The sequence below is a fragment of the Apaloderma vittatum genome, unplaced genomic scaffold (assembly GCF_000703405.1).
Source record: "Apaloderma vittatum isolate BGI_N311 unplaced genomic scaffold, ASM70340v1 scaffold10290, whole genome shotgun sequence".
Classification (NCBI taxonomy): domain Eukaryota; kingdom Metazoa; phylum Chordata; class Aves; order Trogoniformes; family Trogonidae; genus Apaloderma; species Apaloderma vittatum.
In genome coordinates, this window is record NW_009695082.1 from 157,445 (window position 1) to 180,357 (window position 22,913).

The following is a 22,913-nucleotide window of genomic DNA, read 5'->3' on the forward strand; positions in this document are numbered from 1 at the left end:
TCCAGGCTACTTCTGCTGCTCTGTAAATCTTCTCCTAATAAAGACTTTTGATCATAATCCAATATGGTTTCCATAAAGGACTCCAGACTTCTCTCTACTACTCTGAGGTTGCTGGCACCTTGTGTTTTACGCAGTCTAATAATAATTTTGCAAATCTTTGAAGCGTAAGTCACGTCCTCCCTAGTTACAGATTCACACTGATCAAATACTGCTGACACCACCTTTTGCCTCACTTAGGCACATAACAATTGTCTAGAAAATGTATTTCCAAAGTTCCTGGAGAATCGCTATCAAAAAACGTTAAAGTGACATGAGCCACCACCCACTTCATGTGCACCCAGAGGCAGACCAGGAGTGTTGGGCTTGCATATCTGCATCCTTTGTGAACATCTGGAGAAACATCATCCCTCTCTTGTGGTATCTAAAACCATGGCATTCAAGAGCCAATTTATTTTTCTGTTCTCATGCCTTAGTCGGCTGCCATTGCTTTCAAATTCCTACTATGTCTAAGCATGGTTTGGGCCACAAGTCCCGTACATCACAAAACACAAGGTTAAGTGAACCAAATTCAGGAGGACATTTCTATTCTGCCCTAAGGACTTAAATACTGGAAGTGTTTTGAAGTTCGAAAAGAATAATTTTTCATTTGGGTCACAGAAAGAAAGAATAAACTAAAACCATCTTTACAAAAGACATTGCAGTTATGGGCAGTGAGGAAAGGCCCTTTGGGCTGATACTAAGAGAAGCTCATTTCTATCCTCGCTCAAGTGCTACAGAGGTTAAAGACCTGCTACAACCTGCCATAAAAGGCAAAACCCACATTAATAGGAAATGTGTTCCCCTTCCCCATTCCAAATGTATTTTTTATGAGTAAACATTTCTGTATTAAGACTTACTGTCTTCAAAGATCCCTTTTATGTCCCAAAGGTAACCATTTAAGTGATCTTATAACAGCCGTTACTTATCTTTACAATGGGCAATGCACATGAACTCAGTGTCTAAGACTTTCATTTTGCTATATATTTTTTAGTATCTACATATAAATCCAGTCTGTTTCAAGTGTCACTGACTATGTGGCCAAAAGAACCTTAGATCTTATTTCAGCAGCTACGACATTGTTTCAAGCAGAACTGAAAGAAGTATAGACATTTGCAAAACTCTTTTTTTTGCCCCAGCCCTTTTAGATTGCTTACAGAAGTGGTGCAGTGCGCACAGAACTCAGCAAAACAGATGCAAATATTTTTCACACATTCAGTCACCTCATATCTACTTTAAGTGTCACTGCTCCAGCGTTCAAAATACAGGACCCTGCAGTAAGGATGTTTTAAGGACATCTTTGTAGCAGCACGTGAAGGTTTCTCTAGAGTTTTCCAGAGGAAAAAAAAATGCACCAAACAGAAGTATTGCCAGCTCCTCTGCATCTGATTACAGTATTAGAGTGTGCACGTGCACGGCAGGCTAATGGGAAGGAAAGCTGAAACTAAGGTTTCCTCTGAAGCTGTCATCCCATACCAGTGATTTTCTTATCCTTCCATCACCTGGCCCCCAGAACAACACCTTTCCTAAGAGTCTAATTACAAAAGACTGCTAAAACCATGGTCTACTGAGTCACGGTAAAATCCTGAAGCTCTGCACAGTTTCTGTAAATTCTGTCCAAAACTCTGTCCAGTACTTGAACCTCAGCAAACGATGTGATGAACCTCACGCACAGCTTACATATGTAAGAAACCTCTTAAACTGGGAAAATTAATTTTCTGTTGTTTCAAACAAATAATTTACACTACTATTAACAACACAATGTCCTCCAGCTGAGTTTGCCAGGTAAGATTATCTGAAAAACTTTCCTGCTCCAGAGCACAGCATGACCTCTTGGAATATAGTCAATCTCTGCATATCTCCAAACAGTTTCTCCACTACAGATACTGAAAATACCCTCACAGTAAGAACTTAACCTTATCTTCCCTAACTCCGCAAATCTGTTTTATTTGCCCCCTTTGACAGCAGCAGGTTGACACCTCAGACATATGAACAAGGTCACCCTTGTAACATAGTGCCCAGGGGCAGCAGCACCCTCTTGCAGGCAGTGGGGAGGGGGGGAATGGCAACCTCTATAGTGTCTGACCCGTTAAGTGCTTCAGTATGACCAGTGCCATAAACTTGCTAACCAGATGCTGATGGATGGGCCTGGAGGCCCAAAGAACACCGCAAGATCATTATATAAACGAGAGAGCGAAGGGAAGTCAAGCAGCTTTCCCAAAATCATGAAGGAAGTTTGGGGCTAGATCAGGAACTGAAACTAATTTTCTCCAGGCTCAGTTCTTTGCCCTCACTGTAGGGAGCCACCAAAAAATTGGGTATCTTCACACAAGCAGCCTCTGGGAGTCGGGTCAGCTTCCCACAACACATCATAATTCCTCTCGTTAAAATGGGACGTGCAAACCAATGCCTAAAGTCCTCACCTTTGTGCTTCTCTGTTTTTGCTTTAAAGTGTGATTGTAAATGCCTCAGAAAGAACATTGCCAGCTCTACCCGTGAACTGATACGAACAAGATTTAGCCTCACAAAGGCAGCACTTGCATGCATTCACACAGGACACCCATATTCACACCAGCCCACGTGCAGAAGAGGACGCTGCTTAGTACCTCCCCTCACTGCTGGTCCACCCTACAAAGAGCAGCCATAAACCAAGGTGAGCCCCAGATCAAAAACCAGAGCAGATCATTTGCCCCCTCTCACAACAGACCGAAAAACTTCACTTGGGGAAAAATCTAAACATTTCCCAACACTTTGGACTCAGGGGCAGTAAGTGCTGAGCCCACAGCACCCTCTCTAGACTCCGAGCTGCTCATGAGATGCAGAGGTGTCCGAGTTGTGGGGTTTTTTTAAAATGATTAAGCTATTGTTGAAACAGCGCACACAAGGCCGGGGGCTTACAGGAAGATACATCTTCTATTGGATGTTTTTCAGGAATGCTCAGAAACTGATCTTTTATATCAATGCAACCAAAGTAATCAAAATATCTACTTTAACTGTTTACTTAAGGATGCATCTGTTACAAATTGTGATTTTTCTTTTTAATTTTATTTTTTTTAATCTGTCAGAGTCAGGAGCTGATTCATGGAAGACAAGAGAACAGTGTTCTGGCCAAAGCAACAGCATTCGATCACTGCAAATGTTGCTGTACTTTGAAAGTCAGATATTAGTGGCAGTAAATATTTTGCTCGCAATACTGCTTTTCTTATTTACAATTTACTTACAACTGGAAGCATTTTAAATGGAATATAGTCTCAAAAACAGCTGGGATTCCAGAAGGAAAGAGGTATTAAAAAAAAAAAGAAGACAAAATACCCACAGTAGTCTCTAACAAACTATAGAAAAGGCAGAACTGATTTCAGGCAAGTTTGTGTGAAATCTTTTTCATTTGTGTTTCTGCAGATCATACTCAATTTTTTTTACTCATCTGCATTTTGGACCCAGTCAACCTATGTGCTCAAACTTTTGTTCCATTCTTTCCACCAAGTTTTGCCTGATTTCAAGCGACCATCGCTATGAGAGTCACAGAACACCCAGTACAGGTCACTTCCAAACACATGTAAGCTCATGAGTTTAATATAATCCTAAACCAGTTTGCATGCAGAGGCTATATCCACTTCATTCCTTCAAGAGCTAAATTTACAATCTCGGCTGAGATTTGTTCTCTGTCGGTACCATTAGGATCAGAGAAGGCAACCTGCCAGACAGAGGACCCACACAGAACTCATGGGATATTGATTAATTTCAGAATTTTAGGCTTCTGCAAGTTATATCCCACTTGGTTCTGAAAAAATCTGTAGCCCCCTAATTATGAGCCCACTGTGCTAGGTACTGGACAAAGGCACTGCCAAAAATGAATTTAAATTCAGTAAAAACCTATTAGTGCTACTGAACTCTTATGCAACTAATAGAACAGTACTTGACTGCTGCAACCTGATGGTCTCAAAAACACTATATGATGCATTGAAAACCTGTGTTCAACTCTCCTGAAGAGAAAGAAACAACTCCTTCACTTGACCGATGAGCATGATAGTCATTTGACCATGACTACATGGCATACCATTGTCAGAGGAAGGATCTGTTAGGGCATACGGTGACCAAAGGGACCTGGGCTAAGTACTCCCTACCACCATGGATATCCCATGCACGCCACCTATGAACTTGCAAAATGACAGAGATAACCAGTTCTTGATATGTCTCTGAAACAGCTGAACCATCACAGCCACTTTGGCACTTTTGTGCCCCTTTCTCTGCAGAACAGGAATGACAACATCTGTCTGCTTTCCCAGCATGTTAATGTGTGGAAAGAAGTGCCCGAGAGTCTGAAGTACTCAGGCGCTTTTGGGGTCACCCAAAGAACGCCCACAGGACCTGGGCTCCCAGAAGCCACCAGACAGCACAATTCACGTTCTCAATTGAAAAAAAAAAAAAAGGCAAAAAAAATGTAGCAGAAGGGACTGTTCCTCCCAGGCCTCCGCACCTCACTCATTGTGACATGAACCCATGAAAACAGACTGCCTGGTCTCATGGGGGGGCAGTTTAAGGAGGAGACGAGCAATGTCAAGTCTTCCTTTCACTCCATGGTATATGGATATCTTCTCAAGGCCATGCAGAAATTCTTCAGGAAGTGTCCCATTTCTTGGTGATGGTATTGGATGCACAGCATTTCTAAGAACATTTTTCTCTGCCACTCATCTGACCTCGGGAGCAGTCCCACTGCTCTGTGCAGGCAGCTGTGGAATGCTCTGCCAAACCCTATCAATTATTTAGCGTCAAAAGGAAGACTTAATCTGTGTGATAAAAGAATAGATTTTATCTAAGACTTGTTCCCTTGCAGTGATTTACACAACTGGCCTCTCTAGCTGCTACTCTTAACATAATTATTTACTTTCACATTAACAGCCTTCCTCCACTTGGCTTATTTTTAGGAGTCTTTTGTAGCCTTTAGAATTCACTAGCTTGGGTTTTTCCTTGTCTTTTTTAGTGGAGATTTTAAATTGCCCATCTCTCTGTTAAAATCCTAGTTTCGTCAATGCTGGTGTAAAGCTGGAGCAGCTCTGGGAAGCAGCTCCCCTGGCTGTGTTGACACTCGGGTGTCGAGTTTACCCTCGACTTAAGAAGCCGTGGGGTGAGGTTTCAGTTCAGAGCTGGCAGTCAGAGCTCTCAAGATTGCTCATCAGGCTACGGACTGATGAACGTGAATGAAGGGCTTTAAAGTATTAATCTAGTCCCACCTTGGTTTCTTGCTTTAACCCCACTCTGCAATTTTGGCCAAGTCAGGAAGACTGGGATTTGTCCACCTAACATTAGCCATCTCAAGTCAGGCATGAAGCCCTCAAGGGCTTACACGCAGTATGACTTACTCCACCCTAATGCAAAGGGATCCCACACTACATACCTAACATCTAGGCAGCTAACCTCAAACAAAAAACATCCCATTCCTGGTCCCCCATGATTATGGCAGGCTCAGATGCCACAGTTAATGGATTGCGCTTGGAGAATTAATTTGCAAAACATGTGCACATTCTCAGATGCTCAGGAAAAAGCTGCAAAAGATACTAAAAATTCAAACTATGGGGACATGCCAGCAGCACAGAGAAGAGAGCCCAGGAAAGTATCATGCTAGATACAATCGATTACCACCACTGGATTTTCTTACTTGACTATAAATGACCAACTCACAAATAGGTAAAAGTTTAGCATCAGTTAAAAAGGTTATATTTAGGTATCCTCTCAGAGGCACTTTACTGAAGTCTAAATTGGATCCACTCAGAAGGAGATAGATCAGTACTTGCCAGATTAAGCTTTTTGAGCTTACAAAATAATAGAAAAGTGGAAGCTATTACTATTACAACTATTATTAATGACAAAAATCGTACACTCACAAAATACAAAGGTCTTTCAAGGTGGTTCTTAATAGCTGGGAACACCAGTGCCAAAACCAGCCTGTGAAGAATACCTTTTCTTATTCTCAACCCATAAAAGCTTTACAAGGTGGCGTGCAATCCTACAACGTGGTTATGGCCGAGATGAAATTACTCTTTCTTCAAAGTACCTCGGCACCTATAATGGTCTGAAATTGTAGGAATGATGGTTTGGGGAAAAATGTACACAATCAGTGACTGCTGGATGATGTTATGAATTACAAAATCATTTAGGTTGAAAAAAGACCATTAAGATGGTGCTACGTTAATCGTGGGACTCTGTTCTTAAAGGTCTCTTCCAACCAAAGAAATTCTGTGAAGATCATCAAGTCCAACAGTAAAGTTGCTGCACCATCAAATGCTTTGGTGGTACAGGCCCTAGCACCATCTGTAAGGGCTAAGCAGTGCAAACTAAAAAGTCTGTAAACATTAATGCTTACCCACTCTGAGGCTACACCTTTGTCCACAGGGCTGGCTATCACACAGAGAAACCCAGTATAGGGGCTCAGGAAAGTGGCTTCCTCCATGAGGAAAAAAAACCCCAAGTGGTCAAGAAGTTGGATTCCAATCACTTGATTAAACAAAGCAAAATGCGACCCGACAAAGATGTATTTCTGATGATTTTAAAGAAGAGACTAGAGAGACTCAGCATTACAAGCCATAGATGGGGGAGAAGGGGGAGGCAGAAGAAAAGATGTGCTTTTGCGGCATAGTTTATGGCACTTGACTACTCAAATTCCATGACATGTAGGTGAAGAAATACACCTGCTGCTCCCAGAGTGCTCTCTACCATGTCCACACACCACATACTGCTCATTGAACACCAAAATAGTGAGCATGGTTTTAACTTCATCCATCTCTACATGTATCCTTCTAAACTATCCCGAAGAGCTGGTGTCTGGCGATTGGCATGATTCAGAGCTGGCAGCTGGTCACAGGCCTTGATACCCTGTGACCGAGCAACAGCTTCAGCACTGGACCAGTCTGCACATCCGAGACCCCCAGCTGCCCAAGAGGACACAAGTGGGTACACAAGAGAGAAACCTGTTGGCAACCTGGCCAGACAGAAGGGCTACAGTAGTAAAGAAATTCACTTTAAAACCCAACAGAATTACTCCCATTCAAGACTGACGGAAATGTTCAGGGAAGAAATATGATTCCTGATGGCTATCGCTCTTCTGGCAGTGTTGCACTGAAGCCCTGCCCAAGGTGGGGGCCACAGTAGACACATGATAGAGACAGTGTCTGTCAAGAGAATTTTGCAGTCTAAATTATGGGATTTTCCCATCATTCAGTTTGAACAACTTGGCCCCTTCTCTCCTGGAGCCAATGCAGGCCTTTCCATTAACCACGTGTCTCAACATTTTAAGTTGTATACAGCAAAGCAATATACGACAGGGAAGCTAAGAATGTGCTTGTACTGGTTATATTCCTTTTCCCGGAAAAACCTGTACAACTGAATGAAAAACATTCTTTGGAGAAAATCCCTGCCCCTCAAGGGTGGACAGAGGAGATGACTTCATTGGGGCTGTTCTCCTTCTAATTTGTCTGAGTCTCTGGCCACACAACTATACATTTTTTCGGCACGCTGAGGTCTGCTGGGCTGCTGGTATTTCCTCCTCCTCATTTGCATGGTCTTCCCATAATCGAGCCCTGAGACAAGCTGAACTGCACAAGGACTCCCTGCCAGCGCCACTCGGGGCTCGCTCACAGAAGACCTCTGGAGAGCGATGGGAGGTGCTCCCTGCCCTTCTCCTCTGCCTATGAAAGGGCTAAGTGTGCTACTTCTGCAGCACTGAGCATTCCCGCTAGCCCATAAATCAAGTGATCAAACTCCAGTCCAATCTCTGATCCACTGCAGAAAAACCCCACACTCTGCCCTGACAGCACATGCAGGGCAAAAGAGCTGTATTTCATCAACCGGAGCCTTAATATTAGAGGAGAGTCGTTACCTCCCGGAAAAATAAGTGTAGCCAGAGTCTTACTGGTTCTGCAGCTTGGTTCCTCCTGTTTACACCAAATGACTTGTTGAACTTCATTATATACAAAGTATTTCCATAGATCAGAGGCAGGGAGACCTGTGCAGCTAACATAAAATAAATTACCACCCTGTGATAAATGGTTCTATTAGCAATCCAGATTGTTAAACTCAGATACAACAGGATGAAGGGAGCACTGCCCCATTCATTCTCCCTGCGGCAGATACTGAGTTGTAAATAGGTTATTTTGTGTGTAAATAACACATTAAAACTCAGCATTAGCTGTGTCTTTTGATAGAGAGGAAATTGTTCCAAATAAATAATCTCGGACAGGAATGTAAAATAAGCCAGATTTAATAGTGCATGCCTGCTGCAGCCGTGTTAAACATGACTAAAATGATAAACCCCAGAATATACTAATAGTAAACTATACTCTGACATCAAAGTAATGAGGCTATATTTTTACCCAGCTTTAGAAATGCTAAAATTAGTCTTGACAGAGCCAGACATCAGAAAAATGTTTCAAACATAAACACCATCAATTTGAGAACTTGGTGTTTGTGTCATGTGAAGGGTGGAGTGGAAAGAGAAAGGTGCATTCTGGGCCTTGTTAAAGTCAGGCAGTTAGCATTTAGGAGAATTTGTATTTAATTTTTATTACAAGATGAGAAACGCATCTTCCTAAATATCTTCGCTTTTGAAAGAGTGGCTCTTTTACAGTCACTTGCCTGGGCTTCCTCACGCGTGCTGACGCGGAGGCTGTCACAGTGCTAGCCTGGAGGACGCATCCTGGTCTCACTCACGTGGTGCTCTGCTCCAAAGTCTCCTACCCTGTGCAGCAATACGCACTTTTGCATTCAGCAAGGGAGTTTTCTAAACATGAATTGTTATGAGTTGTCCTTCCAGAAGTGGAGACACAAAAAGTAAGAGGCTCTTCTGCAGATTTGTCTCATCTACAGCTCCTACGTACTGCCATTAAAGCCAGTTTCCATCTCTTTCACACATACACAGGTGCACCTACTGAAACAGGAGAGAGGAGCTTTGACTTCTTGGCCAGTATGATTTATGGAAAAATAGAAAATTAGGAGAGACTTCCCTGATGTCATTTGTAGGAGGCCAATTTCTTAACTTCTGATCAATGAGTTATTACCAAAAAAGTCAGAGATGTCTGAAATGGCAGCTTCAGTAGACTGAAAATACGAGATGCAGTTTATTAGTACATGAGGACTCTTCTTCATTGACAGCATCAACAATACCAATCTCTTTTCCTACAGTCATTAACTTAATTTATTCAAGGCTGGAAACACATGGGACAAATACCCAAAGCAAAGGAAATAGGAAATGGAGACTGGACATACTATTACCTTATAATAATATAGTCAGTAACATAATAAAATAGCTATTCTTCAATTATTTAACTAATAATTCAATTACCTTAATTATAAATAAAATCTTATGAATCTATCCATTTCTACAATGGAAAAAAAATAACATCAAAAAACCCTTATGATCTGAGAAATATGCTATTTTGGCACTCCATCTGTGTGACTCAGTAGAATAAAGGAGAAGAAATGTGTTGCAAATTACGTTTGTTTGGCTCTGGCGAGCAGCTTAGTGATCTGCAGCGCTAGCTGAGCCTTGCTGCCACTTTCTCACATGCTAGTACAAAGACTAAAACCTCTACAATAAACAAAATCAGGAGTTTGTCTTGGATGAGAATAAAGACTTGTTCGTATGGCCCCAAAGCAGGGTGGAGAGCTCAGAAGTCCTCTCTTTAAAGCTGTTCCCCTCCTCAAGCTGAACAACATAATTAATCTCCATGCCTCATTTGCTTTCTTCTGTAAGAATATGAGCATAAATATGTATATTTCTGGCCTGTTATAAGTAATTACACTAGTTTAGCGAATCAAATATGTTATATTAGCATGAATACCACGTAAGTACAGTCTCTACCCAGCCTTTTCGTTATCATCTGCTAAATCACACCTTGCAGTTAACTGATGTAAGAAGATGACTTTGTATTAATTTCTTCTACTTACAAGCACACGCACCATGCTGCTCCCTTTCAGGAGCATGTATTATGCCTAGCCAGAATTCAAAGGAAAGCCCTCCGAACCACACGAGCACGTGCATCACCTGCAGAGTCCCGGGGCCGGCGTCCGATCACACGCTGCTTCACTGCTAGGCATTTTAGGTCATTTATGAGCACTTCTCTTCACAGCACGACATAGATTTTGCTCTTTACATCTCATTACACAATGCTTTCATCACAATTCTCCCGACATCTTCAAACAATCCTCCACTTACTTCTCCACTTCCTCTTAATAAAAGGAGAAATATTGAGCCCGTAAATCATTCTTTCCAAAGGCGAAAGCACACTGCTAACAGGACATATAACACTGAGCGCTTAAAAAACAATCCAGTCTCCGGGGGCGCCAAATGGGCCGATGGCCATTCCACCTCGGAGGCATCCTTACTTCTACCTTATCTCTGGAAATGTGGTGTCTGCTTCCTTGGTGGAGGCATTCCCAAGGCAAGTGCCAAGTGGGGAGAAGGCGTTTACTCATAACAACCCTTCTGTGGGTTCAAATTTTAGCACATGCTTGGACTTTGTTGGCACCAATCAGCCCTTTAGAGCTGCCAGTCACTGAGATGTTTTGAGTTGTTCCTACAGCCTGTGCTTCTTCAACATAAAAATCTGCTGGGGGATGGCAAACTTCTGCATGTTGCTGTCTCTGCCTTGTCCCTACTTCTGCCACCCAGCAAGCCCTCCTTTATGCCACTTTGTGTGGTGCTCACAAGGAAGGTGGCTCAGATCCCATTCAGTGGCAAGAAGCTGTGTTTCCCTCCAAACAACTCTAGATTTTCTAGGTCTTTTTAAGAACAGCTTTCCTGTGGCTAACAAAAGCTAACAGAGTTTGTCAAAGACATGAACTGATCTGATAGATTATAGTCTAGCAGCTGCTATTTTATTCCACATACTCAAATCTTCCCGTGTCAGTGTGGAAACGAACGCTGAGTAACAAAGGTGTTGAAAAGGAAGGATAGATTAAGCAGATTAAAGCAATTTGGGCAGGGAACTATCTTCCAAACTCAGCCAGCAGAAAATACAAACTCTCCAGCCGAGCTGGAACAGAGAAGCCTGCAGAGAAGTTGCGCTGCTTTCCTGGGGTGATGAGAAACCGCTCTGCAGTGAAGAAAGGGGAGATTTTGGGGTAAATTCTGGCTAGCAATAAGGTATATTTTAAAGAAGAAAAAAAAGCCGCCTGCAAAGTTTACACAGTTGGGATGTCTCTTGTTTGTCTCCTTACATTACACCCTGTCCAGAAAGTGCCCCTGGAGGAAGGACGGTCTTGCTCACAGCTGGAGCCACCAGGAAGGGCCCTTGCATCAGGTTGGAGATTCACCAGCACGTGTGTGACAGAGAGGAATGTGCTTTCTGGGGGTGTATTTTGCCTGCTGTATCAGGCAGGAGCAACACTCATGCAAGTCCCTGCACGTACCAGTGTCAGACCCACCAAAAATGACCCCTTGCCCACGGGTGCCCATGAGAGCTTCCTAACAGATTTCAACACCAGCAGGACGAAAATCTTGCCAAAAACACTCACGGAAAAAGAAATCGGGACCTAAGCAATTTCTGGCATTAACAGGAATGGCACAAGTGGGAGGATTTCTTTGAGAACCTCTTGCACTGGGGCTGGACAATCCCAAATTCCTCCCTGACCATGAAATCCCAGCAGCAACAACTGGAGATGGTGCAGTCTGTTTAGCTCATTAGCAGGATCACAGCCAGCACACACAACAGACCATGATAACAGGGTGCTTTCCCAGCTCCAGCCACCCTTTAACCCCTCTGTGGAGGAGCAGCAGGCACCATGCTGCCCACACCACGCAGCACCAGTCAGCCAGCATCAAGCAGTGATGAGATGCCTCAACTCTCTGACAGGCATCTTTTGCCACCTGTCCTCTCCCTCACCCCAGCCCAGATCGTTGGGAGCAGCGGTGACTTGTCACGGCGCAGTGACATTTGGATGCCGTGTGGTGACACAGTTTCCCATTCCTGTGACCTCCGGTGGCCAAGAACCCCAATAAACCCAGTATGTTCACAGGAGGACAGATGTCACTGTACTTATTAAATTCTTACAGTCTAATGAAAAACACCCCTGCTGCTTTCAAATTGAGGAAAACATAAAGTACCTCCTTGTGCCACTGCTGCTCCTGCAGCTGCTAAAGGAGTGGGTTTCTTCCCCGTCTCCGTAAAGTCATTCCCCTCCAGAACTGCACCTTTCCCTTCTTTTTTCCCAGCAGCAGTTGAAGCAGAGGTTTCCATCTTAGACGTGCATCTTCCAGCTCAGCAACCCTACAGGACATAAAACAAAACCAGATTCTGGTCACCACTCAAAAAAACAGGCAAAATCAGCTCCACTAGGAAGCAGCCGATGGTTTGGCAGAGCTCAAAAGTAAATGGTGAGCCCCAAAGGTTTCCCGGGTTTCTAACTCTGGCGATGCAGTCAGTACAGCAGCCACGGGCAAAAAGGGCGTAGCCCTGCAAAGGGATGGGTATTTTCACACCCCACTGGCCTCAAGCGGTTGAAAATCTAAAAGGATCAGGTCTAAACCACAACTTTTCCACACTTAAACTTGTGCACATAATAAAGCTTACATGTCCAAAGGGCTTTCCCAGATTAAAGGATAGGTGATGTGCAAAAATTTTGCATGTATAAAACCAAGCCATCCATCCTACGTAACCTGACCCATCAAAACAAAAAAACTGCATCAGCTAAAAACTTCCAAAAAGCATATATAAATAGATATTTAAGGTGTTTGGTGGGTTTTGGTTTTGTTTTCCCAGTTGGTGCTTATTCTGTGCGCTGGTTCTGAACCAGTGCCCTGACCAGTACATTCCAACAGTGCTTAACAGATAAGCCACAGCAGGTCTGCCAGAGCCAATCCAGCTCTCCCTGGTGATTCCTCTCTCTCCCAAGCAAGTTATTCTATCCTGACCATTCGTATCTGAAAATCGGCTACAGCTTTACTCCCGTTACAAATAGTGAATTAAGAATTAGTGAAAGCTCCACAGAATAAGATACCAAAGCACAAATAACCTGTTATTTTAAACTTAGGTTCCTGAATAATAAAAGCTCCTGAACTTTTTGTTAGCTTCATCAGTTGCTCTGCACGCCTTAAACTGAATTGTTTTCCCAGAAGCAAACATATAGGTATCCCAAATTTAATGTAAAAATGGAGCTCCTCTCAAATGAGGAGGCATGCTTCATTTCTGACTGCAAATACTTTTGTTCGTCCCGTTTTAACTTGTTTCATTTCAACTATCTCCACGTGACTCCTTTTTTTCCACAGAATCCACACAGTTACCTGGCACTACTGACCTCAGGCTGGTCTCGGGAAAACCCACGGCTAATTCCTCCTTCCCTTTCTAATTTTAATGCAGATCTGCAATTTTTCACATGCAAATTTTCAGATGCAAATTTTTCAGCTCCTGAGTTACTGTGGAGCACACTGGCTGTTTCCCTTACTGGAATTGATAGGATCAGCCAAAAAAACTTAACGGGAAAACAGAAAATGTTTTTGCGTGTGCTCAAACAGAAAATGTTTTTGCGTGTGCTCGCAGCTTTACTGCCGTTGTGTCAGCTCAAACTTCCCCTTCACTGGAAACCTTCCCTTCACTCTGGAGGATTAACCAACTCCTTGGGTTAAAAAATTAACTCTCCTAAAAACTTGAAAGCACATAAAGATTTCAGGAACTCCCATGTGTGACACATAGCTTTTAGCCTTTAGTTGTTCATGATGCTGGTGTAAGTACTTCATCTTGTGATTATTTTTCCCCCATTTTGCTACGTTGCTGGTTTTCTAGCAGTTTTTGTGCTGTAACTTCAGGAGAGACAAATAGGAAAGCAAAGACCCTCTTTCCCCCGTACACGGTGAGCTCCGTGGCTCAGCACAGCCAGCACACAGCCCTGTGCTCCCAGACTCCCTGGTACCCACTACGTTGCACCACAGTTCAAAGCAAGCTATCCTGAGCTACCTCCATCCTCTGAGCTACTTGAAAACTTTCCTACAAATATAGAGCCACTCTTGCTGGCACCCCAGAGGGACCTGGCACCTGAGAGTTGTGGTCCTCCAGTACTGTCACCTCCGCCCAGGCTCCAGCTGGATGGTGGCCCACCAAGAAGCTCTGTGCTGCAGCCCGAGCAGCATATTGTGGGAGCCTTCAGGCACATCTTGCATTAATAGGACGACTAAGTGATGGATCTGCAGTCACGATTTGCAGCTGTAAAGAGCGAAGCTTGCATTAGAAATGACGGGACCCACAATTACAGGCTTTACTGATGACACAAAGCTCCACTGAATACTGAGGTGGCCCCTCCAGGTCCTGCCCCGGCATGTGCTGGGCTTGATGGCAAACATGGGATGGGTTCCTGGGGGCCAGGGCTTTACAGCAGTTTAATCCAGAAATCAGGTTGGATTACAGACCACGTATGAAATAAATACACTCAAACTGGAGGAGTATTTGACCTAGGTCTGACAGCCGGGGCTTCTGTTCATTAAGCAAATAAACTTCAGAGGCTCTATTACTAGCCCCCCACCTGTTTCTTCTTAGTCCCCCCTTTCAAGCCTTTGCACTTTTGTTTGAAACCAGACGCTCGCCCTTGCACCCCTCCCAGCCTCCTCCCTCCCCGCTTACCCTGACCCCTGGGGCAGCCTCATGTGTGAGGGAGCTTCCTTGGAGGGCTACAGAGCACAGCAGCCAGGGAGGGCAGGCAAGAAATGAGTAATAGGAATTGTTCTCCTGTGAAACATCCAGGTTAGAACCATGCTTTTTTCTCCAGAGATATGCCTGAAGTGAGAAGTCCAAATCTCTGCCACAGCACCTCACCAGGGATGCAGTTTTTCAGACGTGCCATCTATCCAACTGGAATATGACAAGAGATCAGGCCCATATTTGAAAATCTGGCCTTTGTAGCTGTATGCTCTCTTTTCAAATTAATTACAGATTTTTTTTAAAAACAAAAATCAAGTGTTTCTAATCAATGGAAGGTAAATCCTCCTCAAATACTGGATTACAGAATAAAAGGGGGAAAAAAAGAGAAAGCAACTACTCTAATCTTACAGGATTTAGGGTAATAAACGTATAATTATTTTTGCTTCATGAAGGTGCTTGGGGCAGAGCAGGCTGGGTGCAAGCCTCCATGCTTTTCCCCACGTCAGCCCCAACCAAAGGTCATTGTCCTTCCATAGCCACCCACAACCAGAGCTGACCGTCTCAGCCCAGGAGGATGCAAGCATTGTGCCAGATCCTGCCCTGCTCAGCACCTCTGCCCACAGACTAGGACAGTGACTAGGGACTAAAGGAGTACGAACACTGATTTTGTATCCCACCTCCTGGATACGAAATTCAGGTGGGATTCATATCCCACCTCCCACCAATCCTTTTCATGGATGACGGCTGAGAACTGGTGACCAGCAAACTCCTCTGCTGTGCTTTGGTGCAGTGTGTGACCAGGACACAGCACCAGAGCTCTGGAGATTTAGATTCCAATCTTGGCTCTGCTACAGCTCCCTCTGTGTCCCTGGGCAAAATGCTTAACCTCTCTCACAGCAGGTTTCCATAGCCGTAAAATAGGAAATAGTGCTGTGCCCTATTTGCAAAGTGCTTTGAGATCCTCGGAGGCACAAGGCTATGGAAGTATTTTTATTAGTAGTGCAAGAAGATATATTGATGGAGGCAGTCAATCCACACCATCCAGGAGCACAACATTCATTTTTTAAGCAATACATAGTTTGCTTTCTGTTCAATGCTAAACTTTTTCCGCTGCTCTGTGCCACACAGAATTTATAAATTCAATGACAGATTAATCTTAGCAGCGAGCCATTTGGCATGAAAAAGGGTTTCACAGGGAGCCTGCTTTTTCCTGTAAAGAGCATGCATTTAGGAGTGACTATACAGAGAAAGACCCTGTGCACTTATTCAAGCACAAGTCTCTGCCCTCCATCATTACTCAGAATTAGAAACCCAGAATGGATTACTCGGATTGTTCCTAAGGTTTGTAGCTTTCTCCGCAGGAGGAGGGTTGGGTAATTGATTTTGACACTAATACCGGCACTATTCATATGCCCTGTAATATAATTCTGCAGCAACACTAAAAAGGCAGCCATCTGAGATCTGAACAAGGAAAGTGCTATATGATTTGCCCTAGACAACCCCAGCTATTTTAACAGCTGCGTTGTATATTAAAAGGGAGAAATCCCAACAGAATTAAAAACAACAAAGTCACATTTGCCTTTGAGGGAAAACAAGAAGCCATAAACTTTCCTAATAAAACAATCCCTCCCGCTAAGTGCTGGAGGAATGGTTGAAAGTGCTGTCCTAAAATGCCTGTCTCCCTCAGAGGGCATCAGCCTGCGTGGGACTGCCAGCAACCTTGGGAATAAACAGATACTCATCACCCATACCCCCCAGCACACCCTCTTCTTGAAAAGGCATTATTTCCTTCTTTAGGATTTTTCTTTCATCAGGGAAAACCCTTTTCCTCCCCTAGACAGAGTAGAAAACATAGATTTCTGTTCCCCAACTTTTCTGTGAAATGTGAAACACCAATTTTGGCCACCTCTCCTCAAAGACTAACTAGCAGCATGGGATTGAGCCTCTCTGCCAGAGGGCAGGTACCACCAGTGAAGTTCTTTACATGGGTCCAATCCTCCAGAAGCCACCACAGTCACCAAATGTTGCCTCCACGCCCAGCAGCCCCATTGGGCTGCAGAAAGAGGCTTCCAAAGGAGGCTTCCAGCAGCCACTGTGCTTTTGTGAATATTTTGGGCTTTTTCAGACCAACATGCATCTTCCCCTTCATTTTAAGTCCACCTCTACCTGACCTTTTCACACACAGTCCTAGCAGTGCCAGCGAGGTGCCATCATCCCCAAGGGGACAGGATGAATGTGTGTTGGCTCCCAATACCAGCACCACCTCCACCGCATCACAGGCAGGATGAAGCTCCATTGCTGCTGGCTCCTGCCATGACCGATGGGAGCTGGGATAACTGAGGGAAGCCTTCACACAGCTCTTGCCAGGTTTGTCCTCATGCATATTTTGCCACATCACTCCCATGCAGGTACAATACTATGTTTGATATCTTCTCCTTGTGTGTTGTGTTAGTTAAGATAAACAGAGATACTCCCATCATCTTTTTTTTTGCAGTGGACTGTGTCACACAGCTAAAGCCTTCTGAATGCATGGTCTGCTTATGAAATTCGGTGTGAGCCAACTGTTTTGAACATTGGCTTAATACAGTGGCTGCTGTGATCCTTTTCAGTCTCCCAGGGTTTGAGCCAAATCGTGTTCTCAATTACACGGAAGTAGCTGCAGTTAACCTGGTGAAGTCATAGGCTCTATACCACAGCAAAACTTGACCCCTCTGTTTTCTTTTATATCAGCAACAGCTTCAAATTACTAAAGAAAGTTTCTTCTGTACACAAGCCACTACTGAATGCTGGGACTATCCAAACACACTGTCTGTTGCTGAGAGATCTACAAGTGTTTACAGAATATCAATCTCGGGTAAAAGCAGCATATTAATTCAGAACCCATCACTTTTGAGGTCCTCCTGACACAAGGTTTCCCTTCTTGACATTTTTCAGGAACGCTCTGTTTGGGCCAATCCTGCAAGGTTGATTACATATAGAAATTAGACCTGTGTCCTGGGGCATGCACATGGAGAGCAGTAGTTCTGTCTGGAGGTCCCTGCTGCCCCTTCTAAGCTTGAGAAAGTTCCTGCGGTGGGTCCCTACCAGCTTCTTAAGAGACATTACGGGGAGGGAGGAAAGGAAGCAGAGACAACCCAATGCTGACAGAAGTGGTGTTAGGAGGCACGGAGCTCCTCAGGGCTTCTCCTGGTTTTTCCACTTCCTTCCTCAGCTCCTGCTTAGAAAAGAGCAATACTGGGCTGCTGAAGGTAGCGGGGAAGGAGCATGCTGGCTTTCAGCAAAGAGACTAGGAAGATGCACAAGTTCTGCCCACCTCCAAATGGAGGGCTAAAGCTGCTAAGAAACCTGGGTATTCATAAGGCTTCACCAAACAGTTCCAGCCTGTGGCAAAAGTTGCATCACTCAAAAAATTGAGGAGGAAAGGGGGAAAAAAAAAAAAAAACAAAAAAAAGAAAAAGGGGGAAAAATATAAAGAGACAAAAATCCCCAAGAAAGTTGGCAACACTGCAATAGTTATACAGGTTCTGGAATGTACAAAGGCTGAAATCAGAGACTTAGCATCTCTTTTGAACTTCAAAAACAACAAGTCTCTTCAAATCACTCTGTTAATTGGCTTTAAATTAGAGTTCTAAGTTTAATGAACAAATCTTTTGCGTACGGCATGAAACGGATACGCTTCTAGATTAACTTCCTGATCAACACCATCTGCCATTTCCATATGGCAACAGCAAACCAAAAGCACAAGGAAGAAGCCACTCTTGCCTTACTGTGAGGGGTCAAAGTGCACCCACGACTGCCTGGTCCTTGGCAGCATTTCTCTGTAATGTGGTAACTTCAGAACGTCACCTCCAACCAGCTCCGGAAGATCCAGGAATATTCCAGGCACCAATGAGCACAACTCTGCCCAGGGAGGTAAAGAAAGGAAGCACAGTATGGAAAAATGCTTGAGGAGAAGATGGCATGAGGGAAGGAGGGATGTTTACAAGGATACTTGGTTGGATGTGGCAAGAGCAGGGGGTTCCCGAAGACAGAGAAGACCCTGAAAAACAAAGAAGAAATACGGGAAAGAGAGACGACCTTACAGACTAGAGCAGGTAAGACATTACTGAAGAACATGAGTGAACGGAAGTAAAGGCACAAGGCAGGCAATGGCAGAACCTATGGAGAGAGAGAAGAGTACCATGGGGAAAAGGAAGAAAGAGTTTGCAGACAGATCTGGTACCAGGAGAGACTTATTGCCCTGCTGGGGCAGGGAAAGGCAAGGCATGGCATCTAGCATGACAGGGACAGGGCAAGGACGCATAGCAGAGAGAAAGAGAAACAGAAAACATCCAAGGAACTTGCAGGGAAGCAAAAATGAGAGATTCAAAGGTCTCTGATGGAAGAAATATGCCCTGCAAATAGACCCAAGGAATGCAGCCCTCCAGCGTGCTTTATCACTCTTTGTAGCTGGAGGACCTAGACACAAAGATACAATCCACTGCTTCATGTGGTCCCAGGCATATGAAAGGAAACCCGTCCACCTCAGAAAGACTCACCAGTGCTGTCCCTCCTCACACTGACACTCACCACACTGGCCTTCCACTTGTATCAGACAAGGCCTGTGGAGTTAGTGATGGTGATCAGAAATTACTACCATATGGAAGGCCTTTGAGTATTCAGCCACCTGCTCCAGAACTCGCATTTACAAGCTGGATACTCCTTGGAGACCCTCCAGCAGGGACCAGACACAGACGGGCTCTGGGCAGCGAGGGTGCAATGAAGTGTCTGTACAGGGGTCCCCTGGTCCTGGCAGGGCTGACAGATGTGGCACAGGACCTACGGGAGCTGTGCTTCCTTCAGCAATGGCAATGAGAGGCCAGGCTATCCTAGGACACTCCGTGGCACCAAATAACAACACTGAGACCCCTCAATTGAAACATAAATGTTTTTTCCTGTTTCTAAAGTCATTTACTTTCTAGGCTGTGGTTATTGGAAAAGAGATGATATTGAATAAAGGGACTCACATTTCACCTTTCTCTGGGTTTAGCCTGCTCTTCACATTTTTCACGTACACTAATGTCACTTGAATGCTACTGCTTTCTTACAAATAAGACCAATTTAGAAAATATAAGATAAATTTGAATTGTTTCCTCACTTCCAAGTTTATTTTCAAGTTGCCAACGCTAGAACCTTGAACAGAAATTATCTTTCAGACGCTGGGTTATAAACAATTACAATACATCATCAAAACATATGAGCAGACATAAAAGCTCAAAGCCAGACACAGATTCAGCATTGGTCCATGCTGAGACATGCAGGATGGGATACATGACTTTCCCTCCTCTTTCTCAGAAGTTATCTTTGTTTCCTACTTTGGAACAACCGAGAAGATGGAGGATTGGAGGCTGGAGGGAAGCGCCTTTTGTGGTGGAACAGGAAAACAAAGTCATGCTTGTACTTTTACAAAGCCAATCCTACATGTCTTATCATGAGAAAATTTTTTACTGTGCAAATTCCAACATGAGAAAAACCGTCAAAAGAAGATAATAAAGACACTCCTGCATTCAGACTCTGTGTTAACATGCTGCACAAGTATGGGAGGATGCAACCAGGTAAACAAAAATTGCTCAAAAAGTGATGCGTCACCATTATAACCAGTTCATGAATCTTCGTTTGGTTTTTGTTTATTTGTTTGGTTTTTTTGCAAGGGTGAAAGAACTTTGGCAAAAGGGTTGCCTAAGTTTGTTTTTCTGATGTAAATTCAAAGAAGTTTTCAATTTTCTTTTATAGAATTTTCTGGTTTTTTTCCAAAAGTAAGTAAGTAAATAAATAAATACACGTATTACCTATATATGCGTGCATGTATCTAATGAAAAAAAGGTATTGTTTTCATTTTCATTTTAGGAAATCTTCGCACCAGAATAGAAAAAGAAAAAAAAATTTAAATGAAGAAACCAAAAAACCCCTTCATCAAGTCTTCGTGCTCCAACAAGAGCAGAAACTGTTAATAAATAACATGTCAGATAAAACATCTGTGGTGCTTGGCAAATGTGCCAGGGTGGGTAACAGCTAAACACAGACTGCATTAAGACCAGGGTGGAGGACCAGCAGTTAAACTGTTTACAACAAAATTAGACTAATTCCAAATCAGTAGTAATTAACCTATTGAATCTTCCAGTTTATGAGTAAAAGATGCCAAGACAGTAAATTGCATGTACTACAAGTGGAGCAAAAACTCTGATTCTGAACAGAAATGCTCATGCAGGTTCCACAGAGAGGATGAGATTTGTCTAAGAGGAAAAGAGCTGCCTTGAAATCAGATTTGAGGGAGCTTTTGAGAAGCTGGAAGTGAATGTTTAGTTGGCTGGTGGTGACTGAAGGAGAATCCTCTCAGGGTTTCACTTCCGTGCTGCAGCAGTTTGGGCACTTTCAACTCTCATGAATGAAACCTCAAATACAAACCACATGCAGGGAAATTTAATGGGTTTGCTTTATGTAGGGGTGGGATGAGTAATATTGTCTTGTAGTGACTAGTCCACATCCAGATGACATCGAACAGGCTCCAAAGCTTGGATAAGAAAACTCTCATTTGGCTCAAGGAACAAAAACCTTTATTTTGAGCAATGATAGATGAAGGACTGCACCCTTGCAAAAATCCCTATAGCAACTAGGTTCTTTCAGAACATGTTTCATTACCAAATTTGGGGATATTTTTAAACATTTCAGTTCACTTCATCAGCCTATTGAATCCTCCCTCCAGAGGCACATGTGTAAGTATGTAGAAGAGAGAAGCCTGGGAAGGAAACAAGAACGTAATTAAAAACAAAAAAGCAACACTTCAGTTGGCTCATTTTCCTCTACCGAACACATACACCACACAAGCTGCTATTCCACACTGGGTAGAAACACATATTGTCTTTATAAGACTACAGTTGCCAGCTGAAGGCAGGACGTAGACCACATAAAATGGCTGGCAGTTCATAAATGGATGGGAGAAGAGTTTCTGAGAGTATCATAGAGTATTTCGGGCTGGAAGGGACCTATGGAGGTCATGGAGTCCAGCCTCATGCTCACAAGAAACAGCATTTGCCAAACTGTTGAAATATCTGACAGTCATCAATAGTAGGAGAGGACAGAACTACATGGGATGTACCTGTGAACCTCAACACAGCCTAGTCTGCAAGGACACAAGCACACCAGTGAAGAAAGATTCAAGAAAAGCAAGAGTTCTTGCAAGGAACTTTATACAAGGGAGAATGTAATTAATACTCTGAATAGTGTTAAATTCTGCGAGCTGCAACTCAAGTTACAGGGCTATAAATGATTCCAGAAATTAAACAGTTAAGTAAGTGGTGAAAGGCAAAGCCCCTCAGATTTCAGCAGGGCAGGTCCATCTTTTACAGAGAAAAGAGACTGTACAACATGGCTGGCTGTCATTTCAGTGGAAGGGAATAAGTCTTTCAGGAGACAGGCTAAAGTATTCAGGAGGGTATTAAGCTAATGACAAAAGACAAGGGTGAAAATGAGCACTCATTTAGCCAGAAATCAAGATGTCAAGATTAAAATTAATCAATGTACCAAGGGACTCAAAGAGAAGAGATTCCTTAATTGTGTAGACTTTAACACTGCAGACCCGAGTAATAAACAAGAAGTGGAATAGCTCATTTAATACACAAATGAGTCCTGACCAGTATTACTGAATCTGGTGGAAACATTGATATGATTGGAGAGCTACAACCATTTTGCATATCAGTGACTGGAAATAAATACAGAGTCATGAAATTTGTCAGTGACAAATGACTGCAGACGCAGTAAATAAAGAGTACTGCTTTGTACCAGTGACCTGCTCTCCATCCCTAGATGGGCTAGATACAAAGATTATGTATTTTAAAGCAACCACATACAAGGCCACACATCTAGGATACAACTGATTAAAATGAAGACTGTGTTTTGAGAAACACTGACTGGAGACAACTTAAAGTTTGTGGTGGGCAAACAGTGGCTGACAAGCTCTATGGAGGCAGCCGGTACCCAAACAACTAAAGCAAAATGTGTTTGTCTGCACAGGATTTGGAAAGCCATAATGCCTATCTGTCTAGGCCTGAATTGAGTGTTAACAAAACACTATGCCCAGCTCTGGTGTCCACAATTCAAGCATAAAGATAAAAATTGCAAAGGCTCCAGTGCTATCCCTAAGAAAAATGAGAGAAGAGCTCAAAAGAGAGGTACTTGCAAGATGGATTGATCAGTAATATTTTTTTATATATATATATA

General features: G+C 43.4%; 1 protein-coding gene across 1 annotated transcript in view; it reads right to left on the reverse strand.

The window, feature by feature from the left end:
• GLI2 (GLI family zinc finger 2) overlaps window positions 1-12,266 on the reverse strand; it is a 142,637-nt gene extending 130,371 nt beyond the window's left edge. The window contains exon 1 of the mRNA XM_009869931.1: window positions 12,134-12,266. Within this exon, the coding sequence (XP_009868233.1) occupies window positions 12,134-12,266 (133 nt within the window). The remainder of the gene's footprint in view (window positions 1-12,133) is intronic.
• Between the last annotated feature and the right edge of the window lie 10,647 nt (window positions 12,267-22,913).